General features: G+C 41.8%; 1 protein-coding gene across 1 annotated transcript; it reads right to left on the bottom strand.

The window, feature by feature from the left end:
* Positions 1-1697: 1697 nt before the first annotated feature.
* On the bottom strand, positions 1698-26791 carry LOC133491835 (GDNF family receptor alpha-4-like). The gene is made up of 8 exons (XM_061803480.1): positions 26225-26791; positions 11418-11684; positions 9355-9447; positions 8900-9269; positions 7888-7997; positions 7054-7188; positions 5840-5973; positions 1698-3732 (listed from the first exon to the last, which is right to left on the bottom strand). Exons 1-8 carry the CDS (start codon positions 26277-26279, stop codon positions 3541-3543), a joined length of 1356 nt encoding a protein of 451 aa, XP_061659464.1. The 5' UTR covers positions 26280-26791; the 3' UTR covers positions 1698-3540.
* Between the last annotated feature and the right edge of the window lie 1017 nt (positions 26792-27808).

The raw sequence follows: 27808 nt of genomic DNA, 5'->3' as shown, positions 1-27808 counted from the left end.
ATACTCAGTGTTTACTCTGTTTTTACTTACAAAGCCAATTACAGTATAGCTCTTTTTTGCTCAGAAAGTCATAAAGCTCAACATAATGGTTTAAAAACACAAAAGAACATGCTTGTCTTTACCTACTCGCCTGCAACAGTGTAATTTCCCAAGAAAATGAGCCATTGGGAAAAAAAAAAATCATTAACATCAGCAAACGTTATTCTAGACAGAGGGAATGGCTCGATGTGCTGCTCAATGAGCGGATCAGCCAGCAGCCTTTCCAGCCTCCAGTTCCCGTGCCTATCTCCACATCTTCAACTCGCAACATCTGCACAACGTGACAGGGTAGTGCCACGAAAATACATCTCCTCAGAATTAAAAAAAAAAAAAAAGGTGAGCGGCTACGACAGCTGAAAACTGCCAATTTCCTCCCCTGAGACGTCCTCCACACTTTCTCTACATGTTGATTTCTTTGTATTGTGCCGTAATTGCTTTAAGTTGCTTTTTTTCCCTCCTCATTTTTGCTGTCGAGGTTTATCTCATTACCGCTGCCGTCTCTCATTACTCATCCTGCGCGGAATAATTCTCAGTGACTGGAGGTGCTTGCTGTGAGAGGAGCCAAATGCTGTAAAGTCCTAATATGTCTTGTGCATGAAAGCCACAGCATGGTACTGACTTGACTTCAGTCTCCTTGCCTTTGTCGCCACCACTTCATTTTCTGCCGCTCACGGGCATGACTTAACGTGTTGTTCTCTTCAATACGTGCACGTGGGGGATTAAGATTCCATTCATGACCCTTCAGCTATTCTAATGAACCCCATATGGCTAATTATTGGACTGGTGGCTAAATGTACCTTTTCCAGGGCCATAAATGTACACGGATGTTCTCGACATGCAAAAGTCAACTGTCAGTGGAACAAAAGCAGCATTTGAAAATTACAAAGACCCAGAGTGGACCTTGGAACTGAAATAGTTGATAATTTGGCCTCAAATGTGAGGGATAAAATAGCAACAAAAATGAAACAAAAACCTGTTATGATCCTTTGACAATTTTCCTTGTATATCTATTCCTTCACAAGGGTAGTAGAGGTGATAAGATGACTAAAATGAATCAAACTTAAAACGCAGCAACTGCTCTCACGAAGGTTTTGCTACAAGTATGCAAAGACAGTTGGTCCTGATGACATACTAGTGGAGGTATGGAAGCAATTTTGAGAGGTGGCTGTGGAGTTTTTGACCAACTTGTTGAATAGAATACTAGCGGGAGAGAAGATGCCAGAAGAATGAAGGAAAAGTGTGCTAGTCCCCATGTTTAAGAACAAAAGTGATGTTCAGAGCTGTGGGAACTATAGAGGAATAAAGTTGATGAGCCACACAATGAAGTTATGGGAAAGAGTAGTGGAGGCTAGACTCAGGACAGAAGTAAGTATCTGCGAGCAACAGTATGGTTTCATGCCTAGAAAGAGTACCACAGATGCATTATTTGCCTTGAGGATGCTCGTGGAAAAGTACAGAGAAGGTCAGAAGGAGCTACATTGCGTCTTTGTGGATCTAGAGAAAGCCTATGACAGAGTACAAAGAGAGGAACTGTGGTACTGCATGCGTAAGTCTGGTGTGGCAGAGAAGTATGTTAAAATAGTACAGGACATGTATGATGGCAGCAGAACAATGGTGAGGTGTGCCTTAGGTGTGACAGAGGAATTTAAGGTGGAGGTGGGACTGCATCAGGGATCAGCTCTGAGCCCCTTCCTGTTTGCAGTGGTAATGGATAGGCTGACAGATGAGGTTAGACTGGAATCCCCTTGGACCATGATGTTCGCAGATGATATTGTCATATGCAGTGAAAGCAGGGAGCACGCAGAGGAACAATTGGAAAGATGGAGACATGCACTGGAAAGGAGAGGAATGAAGATTAGCTGAAGTAAAACAGAATATATGTGCGTGAATGAGAAGGGTGGAGGGGGAAGAGTGAGGCTAAAGGAAGAAGAAATAGCGAGGGTGGACGACTTAAAATACTTGGGGTCAACAATACAGAGCAATGGAGAGTGTGGTAAGGAAGTGAAGAAACAGGTCCAAACAGGGTAGAACAGTTGGCGGAAGGTATCTGGTGTGTTATGTGACAGAAGAGTCTCTGCTAGGATGAAGGGCAAAGTTTACAAAACAGTGGTGAGTCCGGCCATGACGTACGGATTAGAGACGGTGGCACTGACGAAACAACAGGAAGCAGAACTGGAGGTACCAGAAATGAAGAGGCTGAGGTTCTCGCTCAAAATGAGCAGGTTGGATAGGAATAGAAATGAGCTCATGAGAGGGACGGCTAAAGTTGGATGTTTTGGAGACAAGGTGAGAGAGAGCAGACTTTGATGGTTTGGAGATGTTCAGAGGCGTGAGAGTGAGTATATTATTATGGAGGAAGACCAAAGAAAAGGTTGATGGATGTTGTGAGGGAGGACATGAGGACAATGTGTGTTACAGAGGAAGAAGCACAAGGTAGGCTTAGATGGAAAAAGATGACACACTGTGGCGACCCCTAATGGGACAAGTCGAAAGGGAAAAAAGAAGAAGAAAGAAAAAGAAGCTGTTGTCTAGCGCTGTTCTCCTTGTGCTTGCTTGGGTTTGCTCCTTGTCATAGTCCAAAATATGTATGTTATCCGAACTGGGGACTTTAACCTGGCCTGGCTGTGAATGTGGTTATTTCTCCATATGTGCTCATACGATAGGACCATCCCAGCGGGAGTGCGCCCTAACTTTGAACAACTTTTATGACTTGTTTGTTTTCACAGTACAATATAAAACATTTAAACTACCATGAAAGCATATCTTAATGCAAAATTTAAAGGTTTTATGATAGGGGAATTCCAAAATTGTTTAAGGGGAAGTTCAGGTCAAGGTCAAGGTCTTCAAGGTCAAGCAGCCTGCTGGAACAGACTTTGGTGGAAAATGTTAAGTTGTAAAAGTCAAATGTGTGCTGCACCATATGCTGTTGCTTGGATCTTTCAGCCATTAACCCAGCTAGATTACAACGGCAATTCTATGGCCACTGCAAAATGTACATTTGATGAAATAGAATGTTGACTCAAGTCAGCACCATGTTTTGATTTAACCGGTAAAGTGAATTCACTTGAGAGCATTGTGCGATGGAGACAGAGCAAAAGTCGACGGGGCAAGCGAGTCACAAAAGAAATCAGAAGCCATACTCTGCCTCGGATGCACTAGAGTACGCCGCTTCTGCGGTTTTGTCTAGGAGAGCACGTACAATGAGTGTGGCCTTTGGCAATGTGTGCCCGGTTAAAAGAGGGGATGTACATTTAAGTATGAAACAGGCTGCCCAGGCAGCACTTCTCAGTTATGCCATGCACTGCTATCTGCTCCAGAGCTAAGAGACACAGATACTGCTACACTCCAGATATCTTTTAACACTTATGGAGGAGAGTACTTTTCTTTTATAATGAAAGCCTTTGCAGTGTATTCTGGCAACTTCTCTTGGGGAGTGGGCATGTGTTTGAATGTGGGAAATGGCAGGAAAAAAATGGGCAGAAGACTGAAGTTTTAGTTGTTCTAACAGTCCCAGTCCAGGTTGAGTACAGACAGCAGCAGTAGTGGAATGACTGGCGCCAGTGAGCTGGCTGCCCCTCGCTGCCTCTCTGTGGCCCTCGACTCAATGTTGGAATCTTTTTCAGAATATGGTGGGATGATGTTGAATTCCTCACTCTTAACCTCCTCCTGCTCCACTTCTTCACCGGTCTCAATCTGTAAATGAAAAAAAAAAAGAAAGGAATTAGAGGAGGAATGATGTGAAGGAATACCAACCAGTTGAAGCTCTCTCTGTTTTAGTCTTTACTAAATAACATCCTTCCATTATTCGGTTACCATCTAATTTTAAGGAATTCCGTGAAGTTAAAGGATGCTATAGATAAAAGTAAAAAAATATATATATTACATTGACCTCGACAGCAGGAAACAATCAGATCATCCTGGAGCCCAACTGAACATTTTATATCAAATGAAGTTGGCCCCCGGCAATACTGAGAGTGCAATCATAAAAATGGAATGGATGAGTGAACAACCTGAAAACACAATTTTTCCATCTGGGTGTTGCTGTGGTGGAACAACAACAGGTTGATGCTGCACTTAAATTGTTAGACGTTAGCTAAAGTGTTGTTGGCTGATCAGAAACCAAAATTGTGGAAAAACATCCATATAGAGCTTAAAATTATTGTTTGTGTCACTCTATAGTTCATGAAGAAAAGCTTTGATTGTTTTCCATTGTTGAACAAAAGACATGATTTGGTGTCGGCGAATCAACAGAGCGCTTTGTATCCAGCCTCACACTTTTGAGACCTTATCGCTGCTGCTGGCAAATATAAATGTAGGTACAGTAAATGTGACAAAAAACAGGCACAGTGAGTTATTTTGATGCCATTTATAACTAAAGTATCAGTTTTTCCCAAGTATATTTAAGCTGATGAAGCGTTGGCCTCACAGTTCTGAGGACCCGGGTTCGATCCTGCCCCCGCCTGTGTGGAGTTTGCATATTCTCCTCATGCCTGCGTAGGTTTCCTCCCGGCACTCTAGTTTCCTCCCACATCCCAAAACCGTGCAACATTAATTGGACACTCTAAATTGCCCCTAGGCGTGATTGTGAGTGCGGCTGTTTATTTCAATGTGCCCTGCCATTGGCTGGCAAACCAGTTCAGGGTGTACCCTCCCCCCTGCCGGTTGACAGCTGGGATAGGTTTCATTACTCCTGTGACCCTTGTGAGGATAAACAACTAAGAAAATGGATGGATGGATTTTAGACCAGTGATTACTTTGGGAAATAAAGTTCTACGGACTTAGATTGAGGTGTTGAAGTATTTGTTAAAAACACATGAAAAAAAGGTACATTTACATAACTTAATGTCAAATTAATGTTTTGGTTTCGTCCACAATTCAAGAAAACAAAAGAGACACTCCAGCATCAGCATCATATCAGTGCATCAAACCAAACCACTAAACCACAAAATGCAAAGAGATGCTTTTCGTCTTCCTTTGCTTAAGTCCTACTGGGCACTCCACTTAAAAGCTTCTGTTTGCAGCTGGAGGGGATGAAGCCTATAGTGTGTGCACTGTAAACACATTTGCTGCTCTGTGATGTGAGCAGGAAACAGCTGTCACCATGGCGAGTCCCTCACCCAGCTGTCGACCTATGTCATGACACTTTGGTGAGCCTCAAGACTGACTATGTGCACTTTCCTTTGCGAATGATTAATTAAGTGAATTGATGCATGCGCACATTCATATGGTAAGCACATATGGCTGTCACTGCACCTCACTGACCATAGTCAACGATCATCAGTGAGGCTGCCAGTGCACACGGATCAAACATCCTATCGCTCACTTCCCAAGATATTCACCTCACCCAAACTTCAATCCATCCATTTTCTGCACAGCATCCCACAATATCAAAGAACTCAAAAGGGGTTTACTGTGAAATAAACCATGCGTATGGATGTTGAATGCAGCCCACCAGTGACAGATTTTGCAGCGGTGGGGTGCTGTGGGAGGATTATGAGGAAAGAAAGATAATATAAAGTGAAGGGGTGTGCATATATGAATATTAAAAGTTGAGGGCTGAGCCCAGTGTTGCAAACACCTTCAAATAATCCGTGACCACAAAAGGCAGGAGGGGGTTTGGGGTGGTGGGTGGGGCCTTTCACTAATCTGAGGTTATAGAGGAGGATGCTGGTCCCAAATCACTGCTGTAGTCCCTGCTGGCTCCATTTTAATTTTGGTTGGTTTTCCATCGAGTTTTTTAGTATGGGTTCAACTCTCACGCGGCATGGCTGTGATCATGCGCCAAGAGGGTTTAACTTACGGTGGTGAATTCCGGAACAGAATTAATGCCGTGGAGCCTCTCCTCGTGGACTTTTGGGGAGGGCTCGGGAGCTGGAACGGGGCTGGTCTCAGCAGAGGGGTCCACGGAAACTCCCATGGAGCTGATGGCAGCACCTGAGGCAGAGTCAGAAGGGGGTGTCTTTGCATGGCTCATTATTCATCATCACCATTCAGTCATTCTGACTTCCGTACTTTGTTCTACAGTATATTCGATACACGTGGCGACTCCACTGTGAGGCTCATTAAACTGTGACTCGACTCGGGCAACAAAGCTTTTCTTGCTTTTTCACTTTTCACAAGCAATTCAGGCCTATCTAAATTCAACTTATTGTAAATTTCTCTGACTCTCTTATTTTCTGAAACCAAATGTATACTTTTACGACAATACATTTCCATTAACCCTCTTCCATACTCATTTATACATTCATTTTCCATTCTGCTTATCCTCACTAGGGTTGCATGCATGGTGGAGCCCATCCCAGCTGACTCTGCGCAAGAGGCGGAGTGCACCCTGAACTGGTCGCCAGCCAATCACTGGGCACATATTGTATAAACAAGCAAACCTTCTCACACCAGTTCACACCTATGGGCAATTTAGAGTCTTCAGTTAACCTACTGGGCGTGATTTTGGAGTGTTGGAAGGTAACTCATTCTCCGCCCGCTGAAAACTTAACGCATGCACGGGGAGAGTATCCAGACTCCACATAGGCAGGGCTTGGATTTGAACTCCGGTCCTCAGAAAAGTGAGGCAGGTGCACTAGCCAGTCACTCCACTGTGCTGCCCCATTCATGACTCATTACTAAAATTTTAGTACCTTTAGGACCTTCACTTCATAATACTCTACAAGGTGACTCAAACGACAACAGTACAGATGTTCGATTCTATTAAGATACTTGTACCTTAACTCAAGGGTCACTTCAGCCTTAAGTAGGTACCTTATACAAGACCAACCTGAACCCAATCAAAACCAAAGCTGAAACTTTTCACATGACTGCAGTGCAGACTCTGTAAAAGACGAACACTAGGAGCATTGTAGAAGCGTTTAAAATGTAATGTATCACATGAAGTATACCTCAGTGTACTTCTCTACTTCATTGCTGTTTTACCATGACCTGTGTGGAATATGCATTGCTATATTGATATATCCAGCACAGAAAGGAGGTTCATTTTTCTGTCAACCAAATGACACTCACGCAGACAAATGTTGTTTTTGAACATGTGCAGGATGCGTTGACAGCCCTGCCATTCATTGCCGCTGCCGTCGCACGTGCACCACTGGGACACCTCCGTGCTGCTGTTGCTCACGTAGTTGGGAGTCATAATGGTGCCTGGAAAAGAGAAACATCAGTTTCAAGGCTGCTAGGGTATTATTAATGCCCCGTGCCTCTGTTGAACAGACCAAACAGACTACTGACAATATTCACTCTACTGCAACGGGGTCAAAAGTGTGTTGAAAGATACAGCGAGAGGTAAAATGAGGGAACGAGACATTTTGATGAGATGATGGTGTGAGATTGTTTTTTGGGGTATTTTTGACAGCAATCCCTAAGTGGCAGCAACAAAACGGGTAGAAACAACAAATTTTATAAAGAAACTTCCATCCAGGAGATGGAGAAAAGGATTTTGTCTTCCGATGAGAAGAAGAAAACATGAGAGAGTCAAAGAGGCTTTTTGATATTGTCTGAGTCACTGTGGTTTGTTCAAATTTTACATAAGAGTAATAGCAAAACAGCACAGTATCTGGATAGTACTTCAATATAATTTGAAAGTTGATGCGGTTTGTTTGAAATTGATTGAGAGAGAAAACCAATTATTGCGGACCAATAAAACCACTGACACAAGATGCAACATATCGCCAAAAGCTAAAAGCAATAAAACTAGTAAAGAGTTGGTTTCTGTGGAGAAAAAGGATTATGAAAGCTAAATAGAAACCTGCTGATGAGCGCTAATAATCCTCCATGCTTCGTTGTGCCTATTCCACAAAACAATTCCCTCCCTCAACATCTTCTCCGTATTCATTTGCTCACCTATGAGTCCAGCGTAGGCCTTGAGGCACATAGCTCTGCTCTCTCGCATGCAGCCAGAGGTAGACAGAGGAGCTGCTTGACAGTTGTGTTGGAAATCAGCAAACCGGGATCTGAGACACAAAATAACACTGATATAAATATGTAGAAGTTCTGAATTTCAAAAGTGCCTTAAGGGTAAAATGTACTGATTTGGCTTTATGGGTTCTAGCAACAAATGTCTTCTGAATGTGGATTGTGGCTTGAGATGCTCTGCCCAAATATGTTATTGGGCAAAATGTTTTTCTTTTTTTTTTTCTTCTTAGAAAAATTGCTATTGTTGCAGTCCGTTGATTAATAAAAAAAACGTTGTTTGTGCAGGAAAGGGAAAAATGATTGCGGCGTGTATGGCCCCACCACCAAATAACAAAATATACATTTTCAAGAAATAGAAAATTTGTCGACGTTTTAAAAGTCACCCAGGGGTACACAAATACATAGGCAGCGAAGACTAAACTCCTCCGACATACTATTTACAAAGACGTATAGCTACAAAGTCAGTCACCTCACAATACTTGCTTGACACCAATTACTACTTTCTGATTCGTTAAGGCTTTGGTGCCATCCTGTGTTAGTTTAGCATTACAGACAAAGCTCAAAAGTAACATTTTCCACAGAAAATAAGATGACTATATAAAAAGGTATATTTAAAAAGAGTCAACCATAAATAGGCACGTGTTCAAATTATCCCCAAAGGGAAGGAATTCTTCACTTGAAATGTGGATTTTTGAAGATTAAAAAAAGTTCAAGCTTTTTGAGACACGAGCAGATACATTTTTGTTTCTTTTTTAAACATTCGTTCCTATAATATGTTATGGAGGTCAGAACCAAAATGAATAGAGAGCACATACAGTTTATACACATTCAGAACAAGTGAAGCACAAGGTGAGCATGTTCCAAAAAAAAGACATTGTTCTCCCCATTTTATTTGCCCATGACTAACAAGAAAGGAAATCCAACGTCCAACTTTTCTCACCTACACAGCTCGTCCCTGGAGCAGTAGTTCTGCAGGTTGAGGCAGTTGGGCTTGCCCACTCGGTCCTCCCCCTTAGTGTTCTCCTCATAGGAACAAGACGGTACGATGGTTTTCCTGCGGCGCTCCCCACATAGGGTGTCGGAGCAGGGGCAGAAGAGCAAGGCGAAGCTGTACTCCTCTGGGACACGCTCCAGGAAACGCCGCAGCGCTCGGTGGCATTTCTGACGGTTGCAAGTGTTGTCAGAGGTCGCTGCCCGCTTGGTGCACGCCACAACATACTCAGAGCGCAGGGAACCGCATTTCTCAAAGAGGCCGCAGTCTTGGGCTGCCTTGAGACACTGATTGTGGCCGTCCACAGACACGGAGGAAGCTGGTGAGAAAACAAGAATATCATGTCTACAAGGAAAGAACCTTCAATAATTCATCCATTTATTCATTCATATCCGTGGATATACCTGCCATGATGGACGCCATATGCGACATGTCAATGTTTCTCACCAGGCTGAACTCCAATTCTTCATATGGAGATACTTCGTACTCATCATAAGCTAAAAAGAGAAGTGAAGTCTTGTTTTCATTAGTTACACACAAGGGCCTCAACATTAGGAACACCTGCACAATCTCATAGGATAAAAGACCTGTATCCAAAATTCTCAAAATGCAAACATCACTAAAACGGCACTCAATAGAGTGCAGACCTCTCCCAAAGCAGATCAAAACACTAATACACAAAATACATTGTCGATCTAAAACTCTGGGCATCTGCAATGCTAATTTTTTGACGATTAGAAGAATTGGCACAATGAGGGGGGAAGAAGATTTCAGAGAAATCAGATATATAGTTTTGAAGTTGCGAGCTAATGACACAACAATGTCTTTCCATAACTTCCTCAATTTCTCAGTGAATGACTCACGACAGAGGCGGACCGTCCATTTGGTAGCTGGGCCTTCCTTCCTTCCTTATTCAACTCAAGCCCCCTTTTAGTACCACCACTGACTGTCACAACATAATTTTAGAATCGATCTAAAATAGATAACAACACAGTATAGCAAAAAGCAACTGTGCCACATGCACCATCTGCAGCAACAAATGAATATTTATGAAATAGCATTACAAAAACATCCATCCATCCATTTTGTACACAGCAATCCTTGTTAGGGTCGTGGGTGAGCTGCATGCTCTCTCAACGGACTACAGGAGAGGTGGAGTACATCGTTGACTGGTTGCCAGCCAATCACATGACACATCGACAAAAAAAAAGAAACTATGCTCACATTGACACCAAAGGACAATTTGGACTTTGACGGATCTTAAGGCCGCTGCACAGAAAACAAAACGGCTGAACGTAACTGAAGTGTGATGCTCAGGGTTTTGCAGGGAGTTTTTATGAGTGGGTGACCGTGGACAACAATTTTTGTTACAATTTAAATTTGAATTACAGATGTAAAGGTCAGGCTGCACGGTGGATCAGCTGGTAAAGCATTGGCCACACTGTTCTACGGTCCCACCTGTGTGGAGTTTGCATGTTCTCCCCGTGCCTGCGTGAGTTTCATCCGGGCATTCCGGTTTCCTCCCACATTCCAAAAACATGCAACATTAATTGGAGACTCTAAATTGCCCCTAGGTGTGATTGTGAGTGCGGCTGTTTGTTTCAATGTTTCCTACGATTGGCTGGCAACCAGTTCAGGGTGTATCCCGCCTCCTGCCCGTTAACAACTGGGATAGGCTCCAGCATTCCTCACAACCCTCGTGAGGATAAGCGGTGAGGAAAATGGATGGATGGATGTAAAGGTCAATCAAAAATGAATGAGCTTTCATAACAAAAACTAGCCAGAAGCTGCTGAACCATAACAACTCTGCGTATTGAAATGTATATAGGATTTTGTTTTACTGTAATAATGAACTATTTATGATTTCATATGTAGCTGTGGCTAAAAGCAAAGTGTGGAGTGTCTCTCTCACCGAAATGCGCAAGAGCAGTCAATGAATGGCACAGTCATTGCCAAGTACCTCTCAAATAGTCAAATAGTCACACTCTAACCTTGAGCTCTCACATCTTTCCTCTTTTTGTATTATAACAAGATAGCGATAGAGATGCTCCATGTTCTTTCTGGTTCAATTAAAAAATACATTTTAAAAACAGCACAGCAAATACATGCAGTCTGAAAACATTTCTACCGCAATAAGAACACCAGAGGTCATGCTATCCAGTTCGGTTGCCTTCATTTGACATATCTCTATCACTTTTTGTGACACATTTTGTTTTGTAGTGGACTATGAGATTTTTCACAATGTAAATTTGTGTTTTTGGTCTACAGAGGTTTGGAAACACGGATCGAGCAAGGTGTACAATTAGTCTTCACTCGAGTTTGTAAAGGCAGACTCTTTGAGTCTTGTGCTGGAATCTCATTACGTTATGCAGGTGTGCATACTGCTATGGGCGTAGGTATGTAATAAACGCGCACACACACACACACACACACACACACACGCACAGAAGTAGAGCTTAAATCCCACCTCCAAACCTCACAGTCCAGTAGACCCGGAGGCAGTGTTCCTCTCTTCGAGATCCACGCTGACATTTGCACACTTGAAGGGGGCGATGGTGCTGCAAGGAGTTCTGAGCCTCCAGGCACTCGGTGCGGGCCTCCGGGCTGAGCGGCGAAACCGCCTCCTCATCTGCACAGTACTCCAGCAGGCGGTACGGGACCATGCAAGACTGCTCTTGGATGCAGCCCTGCTCTGCCAGCAGACAGTCAAAGGAGGCCAAAACCGGTGCGCTACCTGATAGAGACACAGTGATACGTTGTCTTTGAGGAAGGTGCTTAGCTGCAGGGTTAATTGCCCCGCTGTTTGCTCTTAGGCTAAATAGGTTGTAATTAAGACAACAGATCAAATTAATTGTGCTCGGTGGACACGCTGGAAAACTACTCATTATAATAACCGCAGGGAAGATTAAATTGAATGGCCACAAGTGTTCTTCATTCACAATATGACCATAAAACACTGCAGTGGGTGGACCGGTTGGGTTGATTGACATTCAGGGGGCCCTCCAAGCTTCTGGACCGCATCCAAACAACCAGTCAGCTAAAATTCAGACACTGCTTAAATATCGAAGCTTTATGTGAAAGTGTTGTGATACTCTAATCCAACATTGTTATCGTTGCTTGAAGCACACCTCACACTCCACAATATCCTCCTATGTAAACCTTTTTCTCTTCCACCTCCGCTTTCACTTCTAAAGCCTTCCTTATGTCACTCCCCAGAGAGTATATTAGATACCTATTTATGTGTCAGTTGCTGAATAGTGTCACATTCATATGTAGAACATAGCCCTGCATTAAAATAGAATCGTGTTACATACCCAACTTTTAGATGGCACATGCTCAATCTTTCAGTTTAAATAACCTTCATAAATAGTTCAAAGATACAGTGTATTATGAATAACATATGCACATATAACAATATAATTACTACAGAATTAAGTGAAAACACACCAACATTCATAATTCTCCATAACCGTAACATTTGCATATAGAAAATTAAAATGTGACATACTGCGCATGCACAAGGATCAGTAAATACCTGAACAGGTTAGTGGAACATTGTATCACACTTTAAATTGCTTCACTGGCCATTAGATCTTCCTGAATAATCTAATGCCATCCAAAATAAAGTCGGATTTGTTTATGTGACAAATTATTATCCATCTAAGATTTAAATTATATAAACATCCATTTTCCGTACTGCTAATGCTCACTAGGATCACGGGCGTGCTAGAGCCTATCCCCACACAAGAAAATCATTGCACTGACTTGTGTATTTAGGAAAGTTTCTGTCAATCCAATGCATCTTATTAAGAGAGCAGCTGTTAAAACAAACAAACAAACAAAAAAAAAAAAATACTGGTATTTGAAGCTGCTGATGTCTCCGGAATGACAAAAACCTCTCAGTGCATGATCCTCTAAATACCTGCAGTCATGCAAAGTTGTCATAGCCATTAGTCACAAGGAAAACAGTTTGCAGAGGGCTCAGAAATACATGATAGACAGCGATGTCTTTAGCTGTATTAGGATTAGCCTGGCGGCACGGTAACGCAGGTGGAAACCGTTGGCCTCACACTTCTGAGGACCCGGGTTCAATCCCAGCCTTCCCTGTGTGGAGTTTGCATATTCTTCCCATAGGTGCGTGGGTTTCCTCCGGGTACTCCGTTTTCCTCCCACATCCCAAAAACATGCAACATTAATTGAACACTCTAAATTGCCCGAGGTGTGATTGGGAGTGAGGCTTTTTGTCTCTATGTGCCCTGCGATTGGCTGGCGACTTCAGGGTGTACCCTGCCTCCTGCCCATTGATAGCTGGGATAGGCTCCAGCACTGCCGTGACCCTTGCGAGGATAAGAGGCTAAGAAAGTGGATGGATAGACAGAATTAGCCTTAAAAAAATGATTCTTCAAAAGAGCTCTCAGGATGTTGCAGTGAATGTCCTGCAAACTAAAACTATTACAATAGATAATTTGAACCTCTCTGAAAGGATTCAATAATTTAATTTGAGAAACACATAAAAATGTAAATACTTCAACTCTAAAAACAATCCTTACAAAGTTATTTCAGTTTTATAGATTTACTGAATACTAATTACATATTTTTGTGAACATCATAGTCAAGTGCAGCTTTAATGTGCATCATTTATTGACACAAAACTAATGCTGATTACCAGTCATGCACTTTTGAAAACTAACATGAATCAAAAAGTAATTGCCAAGAATGTGTGTCTGCTTGATGATCATTAACTCACAACAACACTTTAACACTAATGATCGTTCAATCTCTGAGCTACTTTGGGAACCGAAACCAAATGTGGCAAAACTTCCATGATTAGCATTCACACATGTAACAAATGAAAGTGAACAAAACCAAAGCTCATGTTTATATAAACTGTAAAAAAATGAACTTTTAACACAGATCTGTGGGTGGTGGTGTTTGACTGCAAGTACATGTACGCTCACATACATTAACATATAGATTAAGCATACACACACACACATATTCACAGCATTGTGTTAAGATTGGTCAGACATTTTGATTAAACGCAGGGGCTGAACGCAGCTGCCGTCCCATTCTGCTGCCACGTATTCAGTAATGTCAGACCCCTCATGAGGTCCACGTCTCACCCAGGCATGAAATAAATCATAAACAGAGGCTGCGCTTTATTGCCGCTGCAGGAAACCTGCCACAGCTCCCGCCGTAACTCCACAGGCCAAGACGGGAAAACGATCATCGGCTCATAAAAAGCAGCGCTTATCTCATTCAAATGGTTGGATTCCCAGATCATTACAACACACACTGAGCATCTGTGTTCAATTTAAGAAAACATGGAATATAGAGGGGAAATATGGCAAATATGGCATCACAGAGTTCTTCGTATTGATTAACTAAAGATCTCTTAAGTGTGGAGACAACAGTGACGTGTGCGCTTGATGAATTGGGGATGAATTATTGTGATATCTGTGCCATAATGCACGCTATTGATTCCTCACTGGGGTGATTAATACAATGTGTGCAGGAAAAGATGATGAAGGTTCACAGCGTTCATGGGAGACCACACACCAACGCTCACAGAAAAAGTGATTGGCTGTGGCCAATTTATCTTCTAGCCATTCAAAGGCGTGGGATGGATGGCCGACCATCCACGCTGCTGGCCAGTAATTGGAGATGAGAGGAGAGTGTGGCGGAGGAGTGCGGAGTCTGCTGGGAGACGGGGAGTGTGGCGGAAAGAAATTCCTGCGTGGAAGTCACACCATTGATGAGGTGGGTGAAGGACGAAAGGCACATGCACACTCACTGGACATAACATTAGGTACACCTGCTTTAGGCGCTTGTGGGACGTCCTCATTTCACCAATCCCCCCAAAAAAACGTTCTCTTACCGCATGGACTGGTCACACACACAGCTCACATTTGTTCCCAAGACCTCTTTCATGTCACTGTTCATTGGCGGATAAAACAAACGTCATATTTAAATAGTATATAAATAACAATGTAATAATGAAACGTTCTAATCAAATAATGATCACAAATGTATAATAACATGTATTTGCATAATCTAAAGGCACTTGCAATAAGGTGAATAGTCGAGTATGATAAGTCGATTTTGACTGAAGTTTAATTTGATTTTGAATGTGTTCTTTAAAATTGTGGCTCGCGAGTGTATACTATATGATTATTTTTTTTTTTGTCTTAGCCAAACAGGTCATTGTATATTACGACATATATCACTCTGTGACCATACAAAATACATGTTAAATGTACTGTAGTTTATGTATACGAGATGAATATACTGTACTATCACACAAATTAAAATAACATACTAAGTACCCGTAGTAGTACACAGTTAATGGAATATTAATGTAAAGACAGCAATTGACCTGCAGAGCAAAGAGGCCACATTAGAAAGCTGCAAAGAGGCCTGAGTACAATATGTTATGACCATTTTCCTGCCAAAAGTGTCTCATCTGGCTGTTATTCAACGCAGTAAAATGAAAAGACATTATCCCGAAAATAAATTGAGCACAGCAGATGGCAAATGACCGATACTGTAGGTCTAGTAGACGTCCAAGCTCTCTCCAATCAGCACATGACTGACCCCCATGTCATGCCAACAATTAAAATGCATTTATTCCCCACGGTATTGCAGATTAAAACGTGGCGCCATCGCTTTTGGTGTGTGCGAAGGCTTTTCACTTTGTGTTAAGAGCCGCAAGTGAATTAATGAATGAATTAATTGTGTATTTTGGCTTGTGTGCTGCACTCGCCCCTGGACAGAGTTGTTTCCTTAAGAAGGACACAGTTGGTTAATCGGCCATAATTAAGGCTGGTGTTAGTCCTTGCTGATGCAGCCCTTTCTTCCCACTTTCTCCACCAATCAGCTCATTGTCCTCCAACATCTTTTAAAATTAAACATATGCTTAGCCAAGAAGACTGCAGTCGGTGCCGTGGGCATCCTCACACTAGCTGAATCCGAAGTTGTGTTTTTATCATAAAAGCTTATCCCCCCCCCCTACTCCCCCATCCCCCCTCATTGTGCCAATTCTAAGACAATCTCTACATTTTCAGAATTACAAACAGCTCTCATTGTGATGCGGTGCAGTTCTACACAATTGCAAACTGCAAATGCAAAAGATTGCTAATTCTGACACTGACCGTGTCAATCAGTCTGTGCATTATTAAAGGATAATTGGATCTTGTTAGATTGGATGGTTGTACATGATAACAGCCGGTATAACGGAGTATTAGGGCTGCGCTGAAAATATGTGAACTGAAAGTTGTCACATTACCAGGATGAAATCAGATTATTATTTGCAGAAATATGTATCTGCCTTAAAAAGAAGACTGTTGACTTTCATGTCCAACCCGTTCGGGGGGTACCCTGCATTATGCCCAAAGATATTTGGGATAGGCTCCAGCACCTTCGCGGCCCTGGTGAAGAGAAGCGGTATGGAAAATGGATGGATGGATGATGGATGGATGGATGGATGGATGGACTTTCACATGACACATTATCATGAGTATGAACAGTTTAAAACGTGGTTGTGTATAAGAGTCCCTTCCTGAGGTTGAATGACACAAACGGAATTGACGTTTTTCTTGCCACGGGTCCTGCTAAAGACTTGGGGACCCTATGGAAAAAAAATACCAGTTTCGACTCCAATGACACCAATTAAAAATGCAGTTTTTGTAGAACCCCAGTCAGTCGTCCGCTTTCTAGCAGTATCTTGAGTTTATTTCTCTTTAAGATGATACATTTGACTGTAAAAGAATATACAATCAGAAACTACAACTCAGTACTTGAGTTTTTTTTACTTATCTGGAGGACTACTTTTACTTTGGACTTGACTCATATTAATCTAAAGTAACAATAATATTAGTTAAGTACAGTTTTGGCTTGTATATCCATTGGTGTTCTCCCTGCCAATTGGTGAACAAAGTCGCAATAATTACAATTATCATTTAATATAATGAATACTTAATTGCATTTGAATACAACTGTTATGAACATAATTACAATTATATATTATTACGTAATTACTATAATTCACACTCACATTTACACTGCTGGAAATTTTGTTTGGAAGCACAAGGAGAACATGCAAGCTCAACAAAGGAAGGCAGAGTCTTGACCTGAACCCCAGAATTGTGAGGAAAACATGTTAATTGCTTGACTACCGTCCTCTCCCCGTGCCTTCAATGCCACCAAATGAAAACCGTGTTTTCCAAGAACTGTCAGTACTATTTTTTTCTCATAATACAATAGTATAATTTTTTTCTCCCAAAAACCTGTTTTTCTCTCGTTACTTGTACTTTCTGGGTACTTGTACTTCCTTCGTCTTTTTCAGAATGACACATTATAAGCGAACTTGGGTGCAAAATTCTGTGCCTCAGTATAACAGAGACAACATTTCAAGAAAAATGCTTATGACGTATTTCAGTGAGTGGGTTTTTGGGTTAAAGTGTGTAAGTAACCTAAAGTGTCTTTGAATATTTTGCAAAGCTCCATATTGGAAAAAAAATGCACTACCGTTATATATAGTTGTGTGATTATTGTTATAATTGGCCTTACTTCAATAATAATAACAATAACTTCACAGAGCCCAACAGCGATGAAGCAGGCTGCTTGAGAGTCTGCCTTTGTTTGCTTTCTCTTGATGTTTTAAGTCGTCAGCCTTGACGGAACAAAGGGCCCAGCGTGGGCACAGTGTACAGAGGAGGCTGTAATGAGGTTCTTAAAGCTGTGAATTGCCTGACTGCCCTCTAACATAACACCTGAGAGAAGGACATTGTGGAAAATTGATTTTGGAGACAATTAGGTCAAAGCCATAGATACAGAAATTGACCCATCTGCCAGGGACAAGCAATCTCATCTTGGGGGGCCGGGGGGTGGTCCCTTCATATGATCACCACCCGTCAGCTGCTGTGTCCACTTTTGTCTGTCAGCCACTGACCCCACACAGTGGGCCACCATTGCTTAATTCAATCCCCCAGACCCTCACCCACACCCCAACTAGACTGACACTATGGCCCATAAATCCAGGTACCCATCTCAGTCCTCTCTTCGTGTTAATTTGCATGAGTGTACTAATGCCTCTGCGTCTTTAGGTTTTTACTTTACGAAGATCCAACATGGAATTAAAGATCAAACTTTCAACCATTTCAATCACTGCTTTGAACTCCAATCCTACACAAACAGTACTCTCGACTGCCCGATCCAATTTCACCCCTTTCCAAGACGTTTTAAGGGTACGTTAGCACAGCAATGATCTAAAAAAGGTTCCGGAACAAACTTCCATTGCATCTTTGAGAGGCTCACATACAAATAACAATGTAAAATCTCTCTTTATGTGGACCTGTCAAAACACATCCCAGAGCAGCATTTGGAGAAAAAACAACAACTTTTTGCTCGTCACAGGTCCAGGTCTATTTTGAATCCCTTCCACTGGCGTATGTGTGGGCATAAAATCTGAATGATTAATACATCTCTCCTGGAGGGAAGGGAAGTTCTAAATACAATGTTACAACAGTGCTGTGGTTCACAATTTTTGTACAGGCTACGACGTGCAGTACTCAAAAACAACTCAACTCAATAGCAGTATTTTTGCTAAAAAAAAAAATCTATTTAATCCTCCAAATGGATGCTGTGCAACCAAATACCCAAAATAGCAAAGTTGTGTTATTCCTTTACATGGGATAATGTACTTAAATATGAATTCTAGAAATTTTCATTTCTAAAAACACTTGGCACAATTATATTCACACTTACTGATTTCCACAAAATTTTGCTGCAGTCTGACGTGTAGACCAGTGATGTCAAAAATACGGCTCGTGGGGCAAAACCGGCCTGCTTAGGGACTACAATACAGCCCCCAGAATTAATTTTAAATGGTCTACGATGTAAATACAAACGAAATTATGGTGGTGGTGACATGGGATAATTTGGGGGATTGTTAAGATAATGTAGAAAATGGAACAGTAATAATTCCTATGTATTCATAAATCAATTTCATTTCAAAGTACAATACTATATTGTTAAATTCCACACATATGTGACTTGAAGTTTTGTGCCTTAAGCTTCAATGACAGAGCAGGCGTATCCACTGAAACAAAATGTTCTCATGAACTTTGAGGTTGTTTTACACAATGATTGTTTTTAAATGCCACTAAATCCAAAGATTTTATTTTATTTTGCATTAAAAGAAAGAACAAATGTATTGTTATTCATTATTACATTAAGTACATTGGGTTGCAGTGGGTGGAATGTTGGAAAGCTGGTTAGCACATCTGCCTCACAGTTCTGAGGACCGCAGTTCGAATCCTGAGCCTATCTGTGTTGAGTTTGCATGTTCTCCCTGTGTCTGGGTGAGTTTTCTCCAGGTTCTCCGATTTCCTACCAAATCCTAAAAACACCCACGGTCTGTTGATTGAAGACTTTAACTTGGCCGTAGGTGTGAATGTGAATTTGTTTCTACCTGCCCTGCGATTGGCTGGGAACCAGTTCATAGTGTACCCTGCTTCTTGCTCAAAGTCAGCTGGGATAGGCTCCAGCCTGCGTGTGACAGGATAAATGGTACGAAAAATGGATAGATGATTTTCTTGGTCCTGTCCCTTTGATATCAAACAACCTGTACAGTATGTGGACCCTAAACTACAATGAGTTTAACACCTGTGATTAAGAACAGAAAATAAGGTGCAACTCCCAAAAAAAAAAAAAAAAATGTGGATCATGGATTTTTTTTCTTCTGTCAATATTTCTAGCAACTTTACATTGTAAACAATGCCTATGTTGACATTGTGATTATCCAAACATCCAGATAAAACATCACTTATTGTTAATTAGTCCTTTCTTAGAATTTCTAGAAGGACTGAAAGGGTTATGATTGAAAAGATTTATTCTTAGCCTCACACCTTTGCTCTATTAAAAAAAAAAAACAGCTCCAATCATAAATTTTAGTTTCTACTACAAATGTATAAAATGATGGTGCGCGCCTTCATATAATTACATTCAAAAGATGGCAACAATGGCACCGAGAGGACGTCTGCAGACTGCAGACGTCCACATTTTTTTAAGCCCTTATCTCTGATGGAGAAATTATTTGCTATTTCGTTGTCAATTTGTGCGAGCAAAGAAAATTGTATTTTTAAGTGAGTGGGTCTTTGAGAGGTACTCCACAGTTGCACTTACTCTAATCGGTTTTCATGCACATAGCCCACAAGGACAGCAGACCAGAGCAGAATGGGGCAGCCTCGCAAGCGGCAGTGGACCCCACTCTGATTCAGCTCTTGCCTGACAAGACCATTACATGGACCAATGTCTTGTTTTGATAAAGTGTAACCCTGAACTGCAGTCCCACATCATCACCTTCTGACCTACAGCAGCCTGCCTCAGGTGTCCCATCAAGCACTCGGGGTTTTCTCCTGCAGCTTTGTCAATACTTCAGGCTCCTCCACTGCGCAATGCCAAACTCTGATGTGCCGTATGTTTTCTTGGCAAATTGTCTGTTTGGCCGTAGTTGCAGCCCCGTATGTAATTTTCAATCAAAAGGCAAAGCACTTCAGGAGATAAAAATCTTCTCTTTGTGTCAAATAAAGTGGAACGTCTTGGGGCGACCTGTGAGTTGCTTAATCTGAAACTATGCTGAAACATGGCGAGCTCGTCACGAATTTACCAATTTGTGTTCTGTCCGTGTAATGTATGTCAGGGAGGAGTTAACTTTAGCCTGGGTTGTTCATGGAAATCTTTTTTCTTGAAATCAAAATATCCGTAAGTTATTTGCTTTCAAGGAGGTTATTTAAAATGAGTTTGAAATGGGATCACAGCATGTGGTATATTTGCAGTTTTAACAATTTCATTGACCTGGGATTTGGTAAGTGGTAGTTGGCAGTACAATGCAGCGGTTTTACACTATGTTTACAATCAAAAATATGTGTCACTAAGAAAGTGAGTGTTGTTCACAATTCTCGGTCATTGTGTTAATTGAAATTTAATTCATGAACGTGGTTGCACTATCAGTTCTTGGTAGCTGGTACTTTTTACACAAGAGTAAATACTTAACTAAAGGAGCGTCAATTACTTTTTTCCTTTTTTTCCCCCCACTTGCAGCAATGTTAGGTCCCTGTAGCAGGACAGGGGATCACTGTAACCTCTTCTAGGCTCAAACAGTTAATATTATTGTCATGATCCTGCAGCTCCAGCACGAGCTGTGCAGGTGCCCGCGCGGGTGCGCTGATTGGGAGGTGCACACCCGCGCCTCATGCAGCCTGATTATGCTGTGGATTTATATGACCGCGATGACAACTGGCCGGGCCAGTTTGTTGATCTTCATGTCCCGTTCGTGTGCTCCGGTATCCCTAATTGAACCTGTGTGTACCGACCTTCGTCCGTTCTCCGACAACCTTGTAAGCCTGACTGGTTCGTTACTTCTGCCTGCTTTGATTGTTCTCCTGTGTACCGACTCCTGCCTGCCCGCTCACCTGCTCTCTTCGCCCGACGTCCCAACTACCGCTGCTGCACCGGACTGCCTGCTCGATCCCCGACCTCTGCATATAATAAACGTTTCTCCTTGAACTACATTGCATCTTCCGAGTCCTGCATTTGGGTCCTACCCCCGATCCGATGGGACGTGACAACAGCAATAATTTGTTACATTTACCTTCAAAACATGTTTAAAAGTTAGTCAGTTTTCAATAGCCACTTTTCTGCACTATTAGAAAAATGTCAACTATAAAGTCCAATTCAAAAATTAAAATGTTAGTTAAATCTAAATCTTAAATGTTTAATATATGTGTGTCTATATATGTATACCTGGTAAATGCTAAATCTATACGTTTCAGGTCAAACTAAATGTTTAGTTCATATAAGATCCTCACCGTAAAGGTATGGAAGTCGTAAAATAAAACCTGTTTGAACATTCAAAAAAAATTTTAAAAAATATACAGGGAACACGTTCCTTGAAATATGTTATTACAGTATTATTACTTCCTGAAATCTGAAAGCATTGCTGGAAGTTTCATTTGATGAGTACTTTGAGTGTTTAGTGTCACTTTTATGAGGTGTTGCGAGGAAGTCTCGGGGCAGGGGCCAGGGAAGCAGGGGGAAGAACGAGAACCAGCCAGAGACCGATGCTTCCTACTGAGTTGCCTGCCTCAGAGTGCTTGGTTTGCACCTGCTAGAAAGCGGATGTCAGCCCTGGGGGTGGAGTTGGAAAAACAAGTGTCAAGGGGGTTTGCTGGGGGTAGGGAAAAAAAAAAGAACTGTTGCTGCTGCTATAGTTCTCTTTAATCTGGGCATTTCAGTACAAAGTGTGGTATGTTCTTGTGTTACACAATGCATGCACTTTTGGAATAACATGCAGCCCGCCCAAGTGCCCTGTTTTCATTGATTGCGGGAGACTAAAACTCCCAGGTATTGATTTTCGAGAAGACTCGCTGCGATGTGTCCTTTGACATACGTCCTGTGGGGGACAACTTGGCGGGAGAAAGTCGGTCTAAACCTACATGCACCTGCTGCGACCACCTCTACGTTTAGTGCAATAGGTTGACTGCTGGTCAAATGTAATTTTACTTCTGACAATTTACTTTGTTTTTCAGATGGACATTTCAGAGAAGAAGAGAATTACTAGAAGAAAAATTATAGGAAGCTCAGTCAACCGTTCGCTTATCTGGTAATTACATTGGCGTTGCAAACACCTCACCTTTTCATTTTTATTGCGAGTCACGACCTGTGAGACATTACTTTCAAACAAATACTTAACATAACCAACATATTGAACATGATGAAAACAATTGTTAGCACTGTCTGATTTCTGTCCAGATTGGGGAGAAAAATATTCCTAACACATCGTAGACCACAGGATAATCTTTTAGGATTGTCTTTTTGTGACATCCAGCATTTTTTTTTTTCCAAAAAAACAACAACTCTTCACTGTGTTTGATCATAGTGAAGGAAATGGTCAAATATAACACGATTGTCACTATGTGTATTCCCCACTGTAGCAATGACAAGTCAATTAAATACCACTGTCATCTACAAAATTCTGTGTGGCAATTTTGTTTTCACGATACAAGCATTATAATCCAAATGATCTTTTTACGACATCAGACGCTTGAAATGATGAGGCTCTTTTTTTATTTTCTCTCATCTTGGTGCTGTCCAGTGGGCGTGTTGCCAGTTCAATCTTTGTGTGCAGTCGGCCAAAACATACGAGAATTGTGGGTACACAGTTTAGAAAGACAGGAAGAGTCGAGTGAGGACAATGTGATGCATTGTTGGAAAGGTACAGAAGTCGAGTTTTAAACAGTCACAAATAAAAACTACAAGCAGATTTTTATATACATATATAGAGAGAGAGTGAGAGAGAGAGAGACAGTAAACCGTACATAACTTTACAAAAAAGCTCTGGGAAATTCATGACAGTGGTGTTACACCACAATCAGCGCCCACTAAATGAAGAACCAAAATAGCCACACTCCATCTCACACCTCAGGTTATGTGAATAATCCACGAGGGCTTTGCAGCACAGGGGTCAAAGTCAGCTTTAATATCATTTAACAATGACTGGCCTCCAATTGATTTGCCTAGCAATGCATGCCCATGCATCCTTTTAAACGCATCTTTCCATTGCAAATAAAAGAACATTTAATTTATGCGAATGATACAGGGAGGGGGCAGTTTTTAAAATGTGGTCAATTGTGTTTTCCTTGCTGAATAGAATACAGGCAGGCCTGCTGCTATTGTGAAATTTGAATGTTGTTTCCATAGGGGAGAGCGCAAAGGCTGCATCTGCTGTCGACAACCAGGTGCCATCCTCCTCCTCCTCCTCCTCCTCCTTCAATCTTGAACAGACACTTTAATGATGACTTTGGCGAGCTTTCGCCCACAGCTCTGTAGCTCGTCACCAATGACAGACATTTTGGGGAAGGCTCCCTCTCAAGCGCCACGCCGCCATTGTTAAGGTGACAGAGTTGTACATGGCCAAATGTATTCAAATCTAAAAATAACATTGCATGAAATGTGATTTCACCACTCCATCTCTTCTACTGTTTTCTCTAATACCTCTGAAGGAAATTTCAAATCAGATGATTTCTTTTTAAAGTAGGCATGAAAGTCTATCGCTGACAATTTGCATTTACGATGACAGAGATCACCATTAAATAGCGCAAGAAAGAGCCCCTGGAAAATTATTACGCGGCATCTTGCCCTTAAATAAATGCTGTTTTGTTTTTTAATCAGAATCAGAAAGACGCATTAACTAATAACGCTCTGATTCAAACTCCTTTGTAATTTTGGAAAAGTTGAGACCCAAAAGTGCGGCATGTCTACCAAGTTTACTCAGTGTGTTTTGATTGCAACAACGCTACAGTAATTTTCTATTTTAACTGGACCATACCATAACTATTCAATTTCCCATTATCTTATCATTTTGACACGTTGAAAATAAGACCTTAGAGGCCTTAAAGGGAGGTGTCCCACACACAGGATGAAGGTGATAGGAAAATTGGCATGTAAAGCATATGCACACTTTTTGAATAAAACGATAAGCAGCCTGACATAACATTGTCCAAAAAGAGATGAAACTATCAAGACGAACTGATTTCTGTGCAGATCACCTGGTCAACAAAGAACCGTTATGAGAAATATGTGTCTTTTATAAGAGTGTATGTGGATGCACAGCCTGGGGACAACAAACACACACACACAGACACAGGCTCATGAAATTAATGAGTCTGCTCGCCTTGAGCGATGAAGAATACCCATAAAGCAAAATAACACCTTTTTTTTTGGGTCTTATATTGCAGATCAACACTCATTTATGCTCCACTGGAGAACTGCTTTTCAGTCACAACTATTTTATCGACCTGATGATTTGAGCTCATATTTTTCAGCAAAGGTGGGAATAGAAGTGGATTCATCCAGATTCACTTTATTTCACAGCTCAAAAAATAACATTGATATGGCAGCCCCTTTTTAAAGTACCTTTTATCTCACAGTATTTGTCCAATTTAATCAAGCCAAGTGCCCCAAATGATGATATGTCATAAAGTGGTCTCCTATTTTACTGCCATTAAGTGGAGAATCCTACAATTTCTGACATCATATGAAATCTTCCCCCAATCACCATCTAATGTACATGTTTTGTACAGTGGCACTGATTTACACACGTGCTAATGGGAGGAAAAGCCTCCTGTTTAAGCGGAACACCAGATACTGTAAATGAAATGTCGCCATGGTGTGGGACAGTCCATTCAGTATGTGCTGGATGACCCCACCCCCCACCCCCGCCCCTTTTGGATCGTGGCCAAAGGAAGAAGAAAGAGTGAACCCATGATGTCATCCACATGTAAATTACGCTGCCTCGGAAATTAATCGCAAATGGAGTCAATGGGATCATTTTCTCAGCTGTAAGGTTCCACTCCAACCTGGGCTACTGGGGACGTTCATACATTAGCTGTAATACAGACAAATAGGTACATGGATTGATGGGATGATGGGATTTTTCTTTACCAATTGTGTTTGTGTACAAGAGAGTACTGTTGAAAAATGCTTCCCTTTCCCCTTTGCACCCCCCCCCCCCCTTAAAAGCACCTTTCACCAACCGCATTCACATGATGCATTTGCAAGAATGCAGATAGCAGCAATTCTAAATGACCCTCGTCATAAAATAGCACTTACAGTCAGTGATGCAAGTTTAGTAATCTTAAGTACCTAGGTGGGTCATGCCAAATCTTCCAATTTTTGTCAAATAATTTCCAACATGTTCCTAAGTCCAAAACAGGTTTTACAGTACATAATGTGCCTTTCGGAACACATGCGACGTTTTATGCAAACAGAGGTGATACTACACCAATAAACAGGATAGATAGATAGATAGATAGATAGATAGATAGATAGATAGATAGATAGATAGATATAGATAGATAGATAGATAGATAGATAGATAGATAGATAGATAGATAGATAGATAGATAGATAGATAGATAGATAGATAGATAGATAGATAGATAGATAGATAGATAGATAGATAGATAGATAGATCACTTTCATAATCATAAACTTTATTAATCGCTTTAAAGAATCAACAGGGACATTATGATTATTTTTAAAATGACTTAGACTACATCCATCACTAAACTCATGGCAATTACATGCATCGGTTTCACTAATTAAAGTGGAACAACAGCACACTTGTAAGGCAAACATTTACGTGAAACCTTGCTGTGGTTATTTCAACTGTATCAGGGAGGAAAAAAGCATTAGGTCAAAAAAGATGCTTACCGTGGGAGAAGACTTGAAGCAGGAGTCCGATGAACATCATCCTGTGGGCGAACATCGGACACTTTTAAAGAGGGGGGGACTGACAAAGTGGCACCCGGGTGGCTGCAGCTCACGGAGCCGTCTGCTGCTTCCACATACAAGCCTCCCGTCCTGCGAGGAAGGTGACGATGAGGATGCGCCCACACGCACTCGCCCCGACCGGAGGACCAGGTAAGAGATGCGCAAAAGTTGGCCAACAACAACACCGCGGACGCGACTCAGCGAGTTGCGACGGTGCGCGCTACTGGAGGCGGCGCGCGAGTTCTCGCGAGCTTTGCAGCTCCATCTCCGTCTCTTACGTCCAGTTGAAATGTCCAAACGAGGTCCCTCTGCTCCGCTCACAAGTGCTCATGTGTGTGCCTCCACAGTTGTCAGCACTGAGAAGTGAGAAAACGCAAACCTCGCGTCTCCTGTTATTAGAGGGGGTCACGTGATTGGCTTCTGGAAAAGGAGGAATCACCCCAAGAGCTCCTGCAAATGTTTCCTGCGGGGGGAACAGCTGTGTGCGCGGACAGGACATGAGCAACAGCATTGCGTGCTCCATGACAGGGAAGGGTGGGGTTGGGTCGGGGGGGGAGTAGATCTCAAACACGCACCCTATTTATACAGCCTAGTGTTCTTGTCATTGGGATGATACTTCTAGAGTTATTTCAATTACAAATGCAAGGTTGGAGACAGCATTACAAAGGGGTGGAAAATGTTGCTCAGTTTATGGTAATGGAAATTTATCCTGGGGAATTGGGGTGGTCACTGACATATGTATTTGCGACTTACATACTCGCAAGTATTCACTGAAGAACTCACCTAGTCGCTGATTTTGTCCTCTGGCCAAAAGGCCTGCCTCATATACAATATTTCGTTTGTACCATCTCGGTGATAAGGAACTGTGTTGGGATGAAGAGCCTAACGGTGGATGCTTTAGCGCCATCTTGTAGCTGTACAGGTAATTCTAAACCTTTATTGATTTATTTTTTTTTGGGGGGGGGGATATTTACTCCCGGATTTTTGCTATGCACGGCAAGGTATGGTCCCTGTCCCTCATGAATAGGGAGAACCCCCCCCCCCTTTTTTTTTGTTGAAAACTTTCCCATGGAATTTCACTGGAAATTCAGGATAATTTAATGGAAGGGTATCATATCAAAGCATAAATATGTTATATTTCATTTTGTCAGATGCAGACATCTATGCAGGGGCACGGCACAATCTTCATTGCTTTGAATATTTTTTTTTTACACTTCACTCCTGCCAGTTGAGGGTATACCCTGGGATAGCTGCGATAGGCTCCACCACGCCCTCGACCAATTGTGAGGAAAAGCAACGGGGGGGGGGGGGGGGGGGTTAACGAGCAAAATTGTCAACCAACAGATTTTTTTTTAAATCTTCATATTTGGAGTCTGTCACAGATAAATAGTGACTTCAGATTTGAAAAGTCCCTATGTGTGCACCAGGCCTAAATAATGCATTTATTGTTTGGTACAAGCACAAAAACAAACACGGTGAAATGCTAAGATTTCCGCAAATAATAGAGAATGAAAAAAATCTACA

Source organism: Syngnathoides biaculeatus, chromosome 18 (assembly GCF_019802595.1).
Source record: "Syngnathoides biaculeatus isolate LvHL_M chromosome 18, ASM1980259v1, whole genome shotgun sequence".
Taxonomy (NCBI): Eukaryota; Metazoa; Chordata; class Actinopteri; order Syngnathiformes; family Syngnathidae; genus Syngnathoides; species Syngnathoides biaculeatus.
Note: the sequence above shows the minus strand (reverse complement) of the source record. Positions and strands in the feature narration are given on the sequence as shown.

What these genes read in the sequence shown, in the direction of transcription:
- LOC133491835 (XM_061803480.1), bottom strand. Translation starts at nt 26,279, where the DNA reads ATGTTCGCCCACAGGATGATGTTCATCGGACTCCTGCTTCAAGTCTTC. An exon ending in CTGGACTGTGAGGTTTGGAG is followed by an intron (nt 9,448 to 11,417) that starts GTGGGATTTAAG and finishes TTCTCTTTTTAG; the next exon opens with CTTATGATGAGTACGAAGTA. An exon ending in TATGGCGTCCATCATGGCAG is followed by an intron (nt 9,270 to 9,354) that starts GTATATCCACGG and finishes TTTTCTCACCAG; the next exon opens with CTTCCTCCGTGTCTGTGGAC.